The following is a 14903-nucleotide window of genomic DNA, read 5'->3' as shown; positions in this document are numbered from 1 at the left end:
TTATCCTAAGGACAAACACACACACCCATACCCGAGGGAGGACTCGAACCTCCGCCGGGACCAGCCGCACAGTTCAATCCTAGAAGTGATTCATATAATTCATGCACTATTTTAGTATCAGTATTTACACTTTGCAATTTCAGATATACACTATTAAATCTTTGGAGTATGTCCTTCCAACTGTCATCATGAATACTGTTTCTGGTCTGCTGAGTTGATTCTATAAAACTGAAGCCTCATTTCGCACAAGTGGTTTTTCAAACGTGTTATTGGCCATACGTGTGAGGTCATTGATAACGCTCTCCCAGTTTTCATATAGACTTATACACGCTTTCTCTCTTGCTAATCAACGTATTTTTGACAAACTTTTTACTGTTTTGCTTCCTGGTTCCATGAAAGAGAGTTTTTCCCAGCGCTGTGTAGAAGCAGAGAGAAAAATTATAAAGATCTTGCACTACTTTGAAAAATGAACATTCTTCCTGACGACAGCTTGCAGCACAAGTGCCGACTAAATTCAAAGAATGTGCTGCACAAGGCACATAATGCACTTTCAGATTTCGTTCTTTAATGCAATCCAGCAAAACTGTTAGTTCCTGACATATTGCTTGTGTTGTCATATGGCCGGCCTCTACAGTTAGTAATATGAATGGAATTTGTAGACAGGGCTTTTACTACGGCCTCAGCTAAGTTTTCGGACTTGTCGCCCGGGTTTGAGAAAAACAGAAGGAAACATTCAACAGGTTCACCATTCGCGTTCACATATCATGATATGAAAGATAATTGATCAATATGTGAAATGTCTACTATTAAAGAGAAGTATTTGGCCTGCTTTATTTCACTTATGATAATTTTTATTCGTTCAGAAAGAAGCTCTATTATTACATCATAGATTATTGAAGAAAGATAACTTGTATGTCCCTGCCCTGGATTTCCATATCATTCAATACGCTCAGCGAGAAAAGGATCAAACTCGGCTATAAGTTCAAGAGACATCGTAAGTTCACCATTATGTAATGAATGGACTCTTTCAACGTGTCCTCGTAGGGGAAGTCCATGACTTGTTAGCTAGGTACTTCACTGCTCCAAACACCCTTTTCAACAAACTGCGCCATTACATCTCTTTTTGTCTCAACGTATGTCTCGAAATGGTTGGCTATTGTTCCAAGTGACCTTTTTCTTGTTACCAGTGATAACTCAGAATTTTTGTGTTCAAGTGAATCTGCAATACCATTAGTAGCAATCGCGGCCTTTCCTCCGAACAATTTACATGGTGCACAAAAAACAGCACTGGTGCTACAGGAGTATAATAGAAAATCACGCAGAGTTGATTCACCATTCAAAAGTTTACGGTGAAATAGACTTTTGATCAAATATCTGGTTTTATCTTCTAATGATCTTCTTGAATTAGAAAAATTACCGTTACTGTTTTGATTAATGCCACATTGTAAGGGGATGTCGATTGTTGATTGACGCACCATTCTCCAGGATCATCACTAACGAGGTTATTTCTGTTTGTAATGCCTGACTCGACACTTAGTTTTTCGGGAAACTCGAAATAAGGAACTATTTTCTTTTCTTCATTTACAACTTTTGTTTTGTCTGTATTTACTTCTTTTACAACAGCTGCAGTGCCAGAAATATCATCCGTACTACTTGATCTCCAAGTCGAACCAGAAACATTTTTTGCGAAAAATTTATCTACTCTGCCAAGCATTTTTACAACATTGGCTTCTCGTTCTCGTCTTTCCTTCAATAATTTCCAAAATATCGCCCCACTTAATTTTGTACGTTTGCTTTATTTCCCGTTATTCATGTTAAGGTACTTACAAAATTGTCAATCAAAAGTAAAAAAAAAAGCAAAAAAATTGTAAAAGGAAAGAAAGCAACACTGTATCCATTTCCAATCGTACTACACAACACATGAGCACGAAGCGTTTTACTTTAAACACGGCACGCGAACATAAAGATTTTTCCTTTAAATCCGCTGTCCAACTCGGATTACTCGACGTAACTGTGCTATGAAAGAACGACAATGCAGAATAATTTCATTGTTGCCTGTTTCTCTGTTGTTAGTGAACAGTAGAAGCACACCTGCCGGCTGGAATTCGTCTCATAAAGAAAATGGGATACGGTAGTCCCTTTTTTGGCTATCGTTCCCCGTGTAGCTGGAATTTTAGCTGGGAGGCAAATATGTTCTGAATATTCTTGACACTGTCTTTCAAATTTAAAAAGCAAATGATTTTTGCAATTTATTGCAGTGAGGTATGCTGGATCGTCTCTTATCCCACTTATTCTTAGAACATTTTAGCGTTTCTGTGGGCAGAAAAGACACGACTACAAAGCTTAAGTAGTCTCGTTGGAAGTTGGTATGGTGTGTTGTCATTCGTGTGAACACTGTTGTCATGTGTGCATGCAAGTGCACCTTTTGTTCCAACATAAAATAGAAAAACCTTTCCTCGAAGAGAAAAAGCTTAGTTAAGAACTTTAATACAAAATTTGCAATGCAACATTCTATTCGATTGCACAGAGTAGGAACTTCGATATCGTGCAGGCTGCAGCATCATAAACGAGACAAACGAAAGATGGTTTCTTCTTCTTTTTTCGCAAAAAAAGTTACTAAGTAAAAAAATAAATAATATTATGAGAAGAAAAGTTGCTACTCACCATATAGCGGAGATGCTGAGAAGCAGATAGGCACAACGAAAACATTTTCACACTTAAAGCTTTCGGCCAATGGCCTTTGTCAACAATAGAAGACCCCACCCATGAAGCATGGGGCGGATGTGATGTCGCCGTCTCATATCATACACCTTCCGCATGTCAAAAAAGCTGCCACCAATTGGTTACCTGTGTGATCAACTTCTATGGTGTTTGAGGGTCCGGCGAAATCTAGGTCCTCAGCGGACACCAGAACCTCCACCTCATCCTCAAACGCAGAGCTTGCAGGTTTCGGTGGGGTGGGCGCCACCCCTAGTTCCTTGGTCTTCGAGGTCTTGATTGGTTGCTTTCTGGGATTGAAGGGACCAGACTGCTACGGTCATCGGTCGCTCTTTCCAAAACTTCAAACACCAACACAGAATAAAAACGAACAATGGAGAAGACAACAGATGACACAGGTCATGAGAGACTTAGACAAAGACCAGACAAAAGGAATTAGAATCACACAGAGTGTGACAGTGGTTGGCCGACCATAGAGAACAAAAAGAAAAGCCAACCACCTAGAAAAAACTAAAAACAATTACCCAGTCTAAAATAGTAGGCCGAAGGCCAGACTCAAAACAAAAGAATGACAAACACTCAGATTAAGCGATAAAAGCCCCCTGCCCGAATAAAACGCAAAACTAAGCCTGCCATGACAGTGTCATCTGGCAAAAGGGCAGGGAGCGTAACAGGCAGCTCAAATGTCTGCCTGAGCAAGCCAACAAAATGTGGACCACCGTCAACACCGCCCCGCAGCGACGCAGAGGCGGGCTCTCACGGCGTAGTAAATACCTGTGCGTCAGCCGGGTGTGGCCAATGCGGAGCCGACAAAGGACAACTGAGTGCCTGCGAGTGGCTCGCATGCATGACTGCCACACAGTCTTCGCCTCCTTGATAGCACGTAGTTTATATGGTTTGGTCAGATCGCGACATTCAGCGTCCTAAAGAGCGAAAACTTCGCGGCATAAGACTGCTCGCAAATCAGTCTCCGCGACCCCAATGTCGAGAGACGGTTTACTGGTGGCCTGTTTGGCCAGGCGGTCCACGTGTTCATAGCCGGATATCCCAACATGGCCTGGGGTCCACACAAAGACCACAGAGCGGCCCCACTCCTGGATAGCCATCACCAGAGGAGAGCGAGGGAAAGACTGGTCGATAGCTCGTAAACCGCTCAGGGAGACGCTACAGATAACGAAGGACTCACCTGAACAGGAGCGGATATACTATAGGGCACGAAAGATGGCAACCAGCTTAACGGTGAAAATGCTGCAGCCAGCCGGCAATGAGTTTTGGTCGTAATGGTCCCCTAGAGCGAGAGCATAACCGACATGACCAGCAATCATCAAACAGTCAATGTAAACAACGCCAGAGCCCTGATACGTGGCAAGGATGGAAAGAAAGCAGCGGCAGAAGGCCTCCGGAGGGAGTGATCCCTTCAGGCCCTGTGCCAATTCAAGCTGAAAGCAAGGGCGGGGCACACACCATGAGGGTGTGCGCAGAGGGGCCCGGAAAGAAGATGGAAGAGGGAAAACCCCAAGCACGGAGAGAAGCTCTCTGACGTGGACCGGCGCCCCAGCTAGTGTGGCTCGAACATCGGAGAGCATTAAGATGCCGCCAACACATCTGTTTCAGCTGCCGAATATGAGGCAGCCAAGTCAATCAGGTATCAAAAACCACACCCAAGAACCGATGTGTCTCCACCACAGCAAGAAGTTCGCCAGCAAGATAAAGCCGTGGCTCAGGGTGAACTGTTCGTTGCCGGCAGAAATGCATACCGCAGGTCTTGGCAGCCAAAAACTGGAAGCCATGCGCTACAGCCCAAGACGGCACCTTGCAGATAGCGCCCTGCAGCTGACTTTCAGCAGCTGCAATGCCAATGGAGCTATAGTAGAGGCAGAAGTCGTCAGCATACAAGGAAGCTGAGACAGACGTTCCCACCGTTAAAGTGAGCCCCTTAATTTCAATTAAAACCAGACTGACACTTAAGACTGATCCCTGTGGTACCCCATTCTCCTGAACTTGGGGGGGGACCTATGGGAGGCAGCGACTCGCACGCGGAAGGTACAATGTGACAGGAAATTTCGTATGAAAATCAGCAGCGGACCCCGAAGACCCCAATGGTGAAGCGTAGAGAGGATGTGATGTCGCCAAGTCGTGTCGTATGCCTTCCACATATAAAAAAAGACAGTGATGAGGTGCTGACGGCGGGCAAAGGCCGTACGGATGGCTGACTCCAGGCTCACCACATTGTTGGCGGCAGAGAGGTCTTTATGGCACCCACCCTGAGATGGATCCAGAAGGCCCCAAGACTCGAGTACCCAACTCAACCGCCAGCTCACCATGCATTCGAGCAACTTGGAAAGAACGTTGGTGAGGCTAATGGTGCAGTAGCTGTCCTCCTCCAATGGTTTCAAAACGGGGATAACGACACTTCACGCCATTGTGACGGAAACTCACCCTCGACCCAGATACGGTTGAAAGGTCGAGGAGGCATCACTGGCAGACCACTGAGAGGTGTTTGAGCATCTGACAGTGGATGCGATCAGGCCCAGGGGCTGTATCAGGGCAAGCGGCTAGGGCACTTTGGAATTCCCACTCACTGAATGGAACATTGTAGGATTCAGGATGCCGCATGTGAAATGAAAGGCTTCAATGTTCCAACCGCTCTCTCAGGGAACAGAATGCTGGTGGGTAATTTGCAGAAGAGGAACTCAGAGCAAAATGCTGTGCTAAGTACTTTGCAATTATGTCAGAGCTCCATTCATTGAGAGCGCAGGGACACTGACAGAGGTCCGATAGCCATAGAGTCGCCTAATCTTGGCCCAAACCTGCGATGGAGAGATATGGAGACCAGTGGTAGATACATACCGTTCCTAGCACTCCTGCTTGTGTTGGCGAATGATGCAGCTGGTCCGTGCATGGGGCCGTTTAAAGGCTATGAGGTTTTCTAATGAGAGATGCCGCTTGTGACGCTGTAGCGCCCGCCTGCGATCTTTAATCGCGATCGCGATCGCAGGTGACCACCAAGGCACAGTCCTCCACCGACAGGACCCAGGATAACGGGGAATGGCAGATTCTGTGGCAGTAACGATGCCGGTGGTGACGTTGAGGCAGTGACAGAAAGATCGGATAGTGGTCACTGCCACACAGGTCGTCATGCACACTCCATTGGACAGATGGTAAGAGACTAGGGCTGCAGATCGAAAGGTCGATGGCTGAGTACGTGCCATGCACCACACTGTGAAGGCACCATCATTGAAAATCGAAAGGTCGAGCTGTGTCAATACACTATCAACGGTGTCGCGTTGACCTGTTGGAACTGACTCACACCACAGAGGGTTATGGGCGTTGAAGGCGCCCAGTAATAGGAAAGGTGGCGGCAATTGGGCCATCAGCGCAGCGAGGACATGCTGTGGGACATCACCATCTGGTGGAAGATACAGACTGCAGACAGTAACAGCCTGTGGGGTCCATACCCCAATAGCGACAGCCTCTAAAGGTGTTTGTAGAGGGACAGACTGTCTGTGAAGGGAGTGAAGGACGCAGATGCTGACGCCACCAGATACCTTTTCAGAAGCTGCCATGTTCCTATAATAACCCTGATAGCCATGAAGGGCGGGGGTTTGCATTGCTGGAAACCAAGTTTCTTGAAGAGCAATGCAGAGGAAAAGCTGAAGGCTGAGAAGCTGTCGGAGCTCAGCTAGATGGTGGAAGAAACCGCTGCAGTTCCACTGGAGGATGGTATTGTCCATGGCTGAGAAAGTCGTGAAGGGACTGGGGAGCCAGATTACGCCGCTGGGTCACTTGCTGCCACCGAATCAGTACCCGTGCGAGTGACATCCATTGTGTCCGAGGGTCCAGCGAAATCCAGGTCTTCAGCAGACGCCAGAATCTCGACCTCGTCCTCAGACGCTGAGCTCGTGGGAAGCTGTGGGAAGGGTGCCACCACAATGTCGGGATTCTTGGGAACCTTTTCCTTTTTCTGCTTTTTGACTTCGGTTGTTCAGGCTGGGAGGGCTTCACTGGGTCAGTCTCAGTGATGGACGACGACTGTGAGGCCCTATGACCAGCGACCAGTGGTTGTTTAAGCCACTTGCAAGTGTCCGTTGTGTTGGTGAATGATGCGGCAGGCCTGTGCACAGAGGCGTTTAAAGGCGATGAGGTTTTCTAATGTGGGATGCCGCTTGTGACGCTGGAGCACCCGCCGGCGATCTTTAATCTCCTCAGCGATCACAGACGACCACCAAGGCACAGTCCTCCGCCGAGGAGGACCCAGAAGAACAGGAAACGGCAGATTCTGTGGCAGTGGTGACCGAGTGAACCACTGCATCAATGGCTTCATTGGAAAGAGGCACAATAGTGGCAATGGAGGTGAACATGTCCCAGTCAGCCTTATTCCTAGCCCATCGGCTAGAGTGCCCAGATGAGTGACGCTGTGGCAGAGACAGAAAAATCTGAAAGTGGTCACTACCACCCAGGTATTCATGCACACTCCATTGGACAGACGGTAAGAGGCCAGGCCTGCAGATCAAAAGGTCGATGGCTGAGTACGTGCCATGTGCCACACTAAAATGTGTGAAGGGACTATCATTTATAATGGAAAGGTCGAGCTGCGCCAATACATGCTCAAGGGTGCTGCCTCTGCATGTTGCCACTGATCCACCCCACATAGGGTTATGAGTGTTCAAGTCGCCCAGTAACAGAATAGGTGGTGGCAATTGGGCTATCAGTGCAGCCAGGACATGCTGCAGTACACCATCCGGTGGAAGATACAGACTACAGACAGTAAGAGGCTGAGGCATCCACACCCGAACAGCGACTGCCTCTAAAGGTGTTTGGAGAGGGACAGACTCGCTGTGAAGAGAGTGAAGGACATAGATGTAGACGACACTAGAGACCCATTTGTAGGCTGAATGTGACGCTTCCCCCCTTCTGCCTTTCCTGCAGACTCATTTCCATACCTCTCCATGGTCAATACCTCGGCCGCAGCTTCGGCTGGACCTATTGCTTGACACTAAAGGCTCAGTCCCACCTGCGGTCCTCCGCCAAAACTTCCTCTCTGTTCTTGGTGATTTTTGCGGCTCAGATATCATGTAGACTGATGGCTCTCTGGTCGACGGTTTTGTTGGCTTTGCTTACGCTCACGTTGACCATACCCCCCTGCTGGTTCGGGGGTAAGAATAGGTCAGCGGTATTCCTGCCTGTCGTAAGAGGCGTCTAAAAGGAGTCTCAAACGTTTCAGCCTTTTCGTGATAGTCCCCTGTTGGTTTTGACCTCCATATCTCAGAATTATTCCGAAGAGCGAGCCGACTGGGGAAGAGCGCCTTACTTGGTGCGTTGTGTCCATCATGCGTTGAGACCTTTCATTAGCTTATTCGTCATTGCATTGCACTCGTGCCCACTCTCCATCTCTTGGGCATGGCTACGTTCCTGCGTGCCTTTTCCACCATGCAATGTGCAGTGCCGCTTTCTAGATTGACGACGAACATGGACTGCTTGTCACCTAGCTCAACAAAAAGGCGGAAAAAACCGCTGCAGTTCCACTGGAGGATGACATCATCCATGGCCGAGAAAGGCGTGAAGTGACTGGGGAGGCAGATTACGCCTCCTGGTCACCTGCTGCCACCGATTGAGTACCTATGCAAGTGCTATCGACTGTGTCTAAGGGACTAGCGAGATCCAGGTCCTCAGCAGACGCTGGAATCTCCACCTCATCCTCAGATGCAGAGCTTGAAGGTTGCAGTTGGGTGGGTGCCCCTGCGAGTTCCTGGGGCTTAGAGGTTTTCATCTTGGATTTCTCACGCTGCTCCTTGGGTTTTACTAGCTGGGAGGACTTCACCGATTCAGTCTCTGGGACGGAGGAGGATCGCAAAGCCCTACGACCAGCTGGTTGTGTGCACTTTTGCCACTGTCGGGCATCAGCCTTTCCGCTTGTGGAAACCTGGGAAGGGAGGGACCCAAGGGACCCCTTGCGAGTGAGAGAAGCCGAAAAAGTTGCACGCTGCTGCGGCTTAGAAGCGGGGACGGATGTCCCTGATGAGTGGGGGGTTGTTGCTCCCGAAGTTGGTGGCGCAGGAGCAACAGGGGGTATAGTGCCCCCTACGGGCAAGGGGGCATGTGTTGTATGGTTCACCGAACTGACTGGAAGTCGCGAAACAGATGGGGCTAACACAGTTGTCGTTGCAGCAGCATAGGAGGAAGTCATTCACACAGGATGTAGTCGTTCATATTTCCTCTTAGTCTCAGTATAGGTCAGTCGGTTCAGGGTCTTATATTCCATGATTTTGAGCTCTTTCTGTAAGATCCTGCAGTCTGGCGAGCAAGGTGAATGATGCTCTCCGCAGTTGACACAGATGGGAGGTGGGGCACATGGAGTATCAGGATGGGATGGGCGTCTGCAATATTGACATGTGAGGCTGGGAGTACAGCGGGAAGACATATTCCCGAACTTCAGCACTTAAAGCACTGCATCAGGGTAGGGGTATAGGGCTTGACATCACAACGGTAGACCATCACCTTGATCTTCTCTGGTAATGTATCACTCTCGAAGGCCAAGATGAAGGCACCGGTAGCAATCTGATTATCCTTCGGACCCCAATGAACGTGCCAGATGAAATGAACACATCAGCACTCTAAATTGGTGCGCAGCTTGTCATCATACTGCAAAAAAGGTCCCTATTGTAAATAAAACTATTTAAACTCTTATGGTGTGTGATGGTAACAGGAACATCCCCCAACTTGTCACAAGCAAGTAACCTTTGTGACTGGGCATAGGATGCCATTTTTATCAGTACTGACCCAGAGCGCATTTTGGACAAGCCCTCCACCTCCCCAAACTTGTCCTCTAAATGCTCTACAAAGAACTGCGGCTTTGTGGACATGAAAGACTCCCCATCAGCTCTCATACAAACTAGGAACTGGGGCGAATAACTGTTACTGTCATCCTGAGACTTACGCTCCTCCCTCAGCATGGCCAGGAAGGGGAACGTTTTTGGATAGTATTTCTGAGCATTAAATTGAGCCCGCGAACGCTTAGAGACTGCTGGCGGCTGGCCACCAGTGAGAGACAACGTACCACGCTGCATTGCGGGTCATCCGCCCTGATGTCACCCACTCCCACCAAGGGTCCTTCCCACAGGTGCCACCCAACCACAGCAAGGGCCACCTGGCAGGATGGCCATTGCCGGGAGTCCAGATGCCCCAGGGAGATGGGCATCTACTCCTTGGCATACATGGGGAGTTAACGGCGCAGGCATCAGCAGAGCGATCCCTGTGTAGTCAGGGGGCTACAACCAACAGGGTACATGGCAGCCCCACCACAATGGACTGGCTACCATGCTGTATATTAGGTGACAAGTAGTCCATGGTCATTTTCTGTGCAGAAAGTGGCATTGCTCATTGCATGGCAGAAGGTGCACACAGAAATGTATCCACGCCCAAGGAATGGAGAGCGGGCAGGACTGCAATGCAATGTCGAATAAACTGGCGAAGGTCGCAACACACGATGGAGACAATGCACCAAGTAAGGCGCCCTTCACCAATCGGCTCACTCTTCGGAATAATTTTGAGATATGGAGGTCAAACCCTACAGAAGACCATCACATAAGGGCCGAAATGTTTGAGACTCCTTTTAGTCGCCTCTTCCAACAGGCAGGTTCCCTGTGTTGTCAGGGGGCTACAACCAAAGGGGTAAATATCGACTCCACCACAACAGACTGGCTACTGTGCTTGATAGGTGCAAGTACGTCCATGGTCTTTGGCTCCCCAGAAAGTGACACTGCCTCATTCATGGTGGAAATCACACCCATTAATTTTTCCACACCCAAGACATGGAGAATGAGCAGGACTGCAATGCAACAACAAGAACGGTCTCAATGCACAATGGACACAATGCACCATGTAAGGGACCCTTTCCCAATTGGCTTGCTCTTCGGAAGAATTTGGAAGTACTGAGGTCAAACTCTACAGGGGACCATCACATTAAGGCCAAAAAGTGTGAGACTCCTTTTAGTCGCCTCTTATGACAGGCAGGAATACCATGGGCCTATTCTTTCCCCCGAACCCACAGGGGCAGTCGCTCAGATAAAGGAGAAAGCTTTTCTAAGTTCCAGCAGTGTCACACAGTTAATATATTTATTTTTTAAACAACTGTATGTTTTTGCTACCAAGCTCTCAACTGCTTTGACAGTAGAAATGCTGGATCTGAAACCATACAATAAAGAGCTGAACACATAATTAGATTCAAAATATTGACTCATTTGTTTATGCATGCAGTATTCTATTATTTTTGAAATTATGAGTATAAATGACGTAGGTTGATAGTTATCTGGAGTTGCTATATCTTCTTTCTTATGTACTGGTTTAACTACAGATATTTTCCCATATTCTGGATAAGTACATACATTTAATATTTTAGTGATTAGTTTAGTCACTGGTATTATAATATTCTCTAATGATGTTTTTGTCAACAGTAGTTAGATCCTAATGTTTCTTCCTTCCTACATTGCAGTTACTAGTAATTCAGTTGACTGGTAGTGAATGTTCATTTATGAATTATTTAGTGTATGTAGCATCCATAATGACGTTACTTTATGTGCATATTGTGGAATAATAAAAATATATAGAGATTACGACATTCCTCACATATATTGTCTACATTTATCGAAGATTGTGAGCCACAAAAATAAAATTCTATGAGATCTGATGTGAACACTGCACAAATAGAGTATGGTTTAGTGTTTTCAGATAGGGAGAGTCAATTGCTAATGTACCAATATGTTGAGACACATTATTGAAAAATAAAGAACACTTTTTTCCCATTTTCTTCAGTTTCGAATGTTGAACGTTGATGGGGATTTCATTATGAGTGAACAGACGTGACATATGAAGAACATTAAATTACAGAAAATGTTTTGAGAGATTAAGAACACTTCATTCTTTTTTTTAATCAATCTACTGGAATTATAGTGTGCTGAGTATTCATATAAAATGTATTTTGTTTTGTAAATTTTATTTCTTTTTGTTATGAATGGGATACTCTAAATGTGGAACATAATGCTGATTTTGTTGTGCTGTTCTGTAATGGCAAGAAACACAGTTCCACCAGTTACAATAATTTCAGTTCACTTTCCTTCAAATGATACATTGCTCCATGAAAGGTAGTAATTTGTTTTTTCATCCTTATTTTATCTTTACAGATTAGCATAAATTAAGTTAAAACCTGAAACTAACTTAACATTATAGAAAATTAATTTCCTGGATTGCTTCATTGGGCAGGCTTACAAGCTAAAGAAACAGAATTACTAAAAAAACATAATTTGGTTTCCAAAATGGCTGGTCTAATTTCAAAAGTGAAACTTGACACTATCTTCTTCTATGCTACAAATTTTTGGATGTATAAGGGTGGTCAGAAATAGTCTGAAAAGCTTATAAGAGTGTTGCAGGATAGATTATGCTGACAAATAGTTGTTAAGAAAAAATTTAAAATGCTGCACTATTTTTGAGTTAGCCATTTAGGTTGGTTGTTGGCCATGTAAATTCAGGCAACCCACCAGGTGCATTTAGTGTCAATTGTTCTTTTTGTGTATGTGTTGGTGCATGAAAGTGCTTAGCCTTTGACTTAGGTAAAGCTTTATTGTACCACGGCTAGTTCTGTGAAATGTCTCAAAGTGACTATTTATGGTTTTCAGAAACAATCTGATAAGTTTTTAATTGTTGAAGGATAGGATGTGCTGAGGAACAATTATCGAAAAAAATGATATGTTGCACTGTTTTGGAGTTGATTAATATTAAAGTTAGCACAAGTCAAACTGGCTCACCAGAGACATTAATGCCAGACATGTTCTTCATATGGTTTCCTAAAACAGAACAAGAGAGCTGTACAAAAACTTACATAAGATGCCAGACATGTTCTTCATCTGGTTTCCTAAAACAGAACAAGAGAGCAGTACAAAAACTTACATAAGATGCCAGACATGTTCTTCATCTGGTTTCCTAAAACAGAACAAGAGAGCAGTACAAAAACTTACATAAGATGCCAGACATGTTCTTCATCTGGTTTCCTAAAACAGAACAAGAGAGCAGTACAAAAACTTACATAAGATGCCAGAAATGTTCTTCATCTGGTTTCCTAAAACAGAACAAGAGAGCAGTACAAAAACTTACATAAGATGCCAGACATGTTCTTCAATACAGCTTTAGTAAAACCACTATTAACTGTATAAAACTAATATTCAGTGCTGTTCTTGGATAGAAGCTCTGTAATCAGTACATTAATTTACTTGGAAATATTTACTATGGTTATAGTTGTCATCCATTGAAAACTGTTCTCAGAAAAGAAATTAAGTCAGTGTCCACAATAGAAAGTTAATTATAAATTCTTTTCCAGGATGTATATATGATAAATTCATGCCCACATCATCATACGCAGTTCTCAAATTTATGTTCAGGAACTGCGGAACCATATGATTACAAACAAGATATTCCAGTTCTAAGCCACCACACAGGTTTGTGGTACCAAAATTTCTTCTGTGCTTTGTGTCACGAAGAGCAGGACAACTTGGTGCCAGTGACACTTCACTTTGAATGTACCAGAAATCTGACATCAGACCAGGTAAATCATAAGAATTAGACCTATATTAGTGAACAAATTATGTCATACAGTACTTCACCAGATTTTCATACTATTGTATTGTAAGGAATGAAAAGAACATCTATCCACTGATTTGTTCGCGTATCATATTCTGTAAGTTCCAATGTGAGGGAACCTCTCAGGGACATAGAACAAGTCAGGATGAATATTACCACAGTAATAAAGAAAGAATAAATTGCTCCCATATGCAATGTCAAGAAACACTTATTAATAATGGCACATAATTTATGATAAATAATAAGCAGATAGACCACTACTTTGAAATGGCTGCTGTACTATCTAACTTCCACTATCTGTTACTATACACCTGTTCTAACCTTCTTTAGATGCCAACATCTTCAGCAACCTCTCTGATAATTTTCTTTACTTCTTCCACATTGTCATCTATAATTGGAAGCTAGAGCATGCAGATTAGTTATCATCTCCAATGCCTTCTCAACTCTCTTTGATATGTTTATACTACTTGTAAACTCTTGTCTTACTCATAGTAGATTAGCCAAAAGCCACACTCAGCTTTTGAATTTGATGCTGCACTTTATTCCATTTTTCAAGCAAAATTTAATGCAAATTCATTGATCCATCTTTTTTGAAAGTAAAAGACATGTACAGCCTTTTTGACTGTCAACAATAAACTGAATACTCAAAACAACTGAAAATGCAGGTATACATCAGCAATATTTGTACCAGCAAGATAATGAAAAAATTAAAAATTGGATTATGAAGCCCACGAAATTAAAAATTTTCATTGTGTACTTTTTGGTGAAACCTCATATACTCTGACACCAGACTTATGCACAATACTGGCTTCTATCTATCTCAGAGAAACAAGTTATCTGAAATGGTTGTTCTATTGTTGTGACAATAAATGACAATTAAGTATGAATCAAAATAGTAGGGCAGTTACAGCAAGCAGAGGTACAAGTATCATTGAATTCTTTGCATGCAGCATAGATCAGTGCATTTACTCATTAATATAAACAAAATCTCATATATAACCAGTTTACCGAAGTTTGAGAAACAACTGATTCTCAAAGTGAAGTTCAAAACAGTGTGAAACGCTTTCGTAGGATTGCTATCAGTTACACTGAAAGAGTAAGTCCAACTACAGCATGACATACTATCATAAGCAGATCCTAAGCTGCTCAAGACCTCATCCCTTCAACTAGCAGCAAATAAAAGACCACCAACATGCACTGCTCAGTACATTCTCAACTAATCGCATGGTTACTCTTGTAGTCACCACAACTCATAATTTCTGTATTACTTTTGTAATGTTCTTCAATATTTATTCACATTTTTGGGTTAAATATTCCATACACATTTAGACAAAAAAACATACATTCCACTGGTGTGCAGACTAAATACATATATCTTTTTCTTATTGTGTTAACTAAAAAACAATTTTACCTCATAACTCAGAACTACTGGATCCAAGTCAAACTAAGTGCTCCTTTCTCCTTGATCCTGAAGTATTTTCTAATCAGTCAGTCTTAAACATAATACTGTATTATTAAAAACAAAGAATGCCAGTATTTACAACCTGCCTTTTTGT

At 44.2% G+C, this 14903-nt stretch overlaps 1 protein-coding gene across 1 annotated transcript in view; it reads left to right on the top strand.

The window, feature by feature from the left end:
* LOC126278566 (adhesion G-protein coupled receptor D1-like) overlaps window positions 1-14903 on the top strand; it is a 159291-nt gene that overhangs the window by 107314 nt on the left and 37074 nt on the right. Inside the window, exon 5 of the mRNA XM_049978767.1 lies at window positions 13088-13312. Coding sequence (XP_049834724.1) covers window positions 13088-13312 — 225 coding nt within the window. The remainder of the gene's footprint in view (window positions 1-13087; window positions 13313-14903) is intronic.

The sequence above is a fragment of the Schistocerca gregaria genome, chromosome 6, assembly GCF_023897955.1.
Source record: "Schistocerca gregaria isolate iqSchGreg1 chromosome 6, iqSchGreg1.2, whole genome shotgun sequence".
Classification (NCBI taxonomy): Eukaryota; Metazoa; Arthropoda; class Insecta; order Orthoptera; family Acrididae; genus Schistocerca; species Schistocerca gregaria.
Note: the sequence above shows the minus strand (reverse complement) of the source record. Positions and strands in the feature narration are given on the sequence as shown.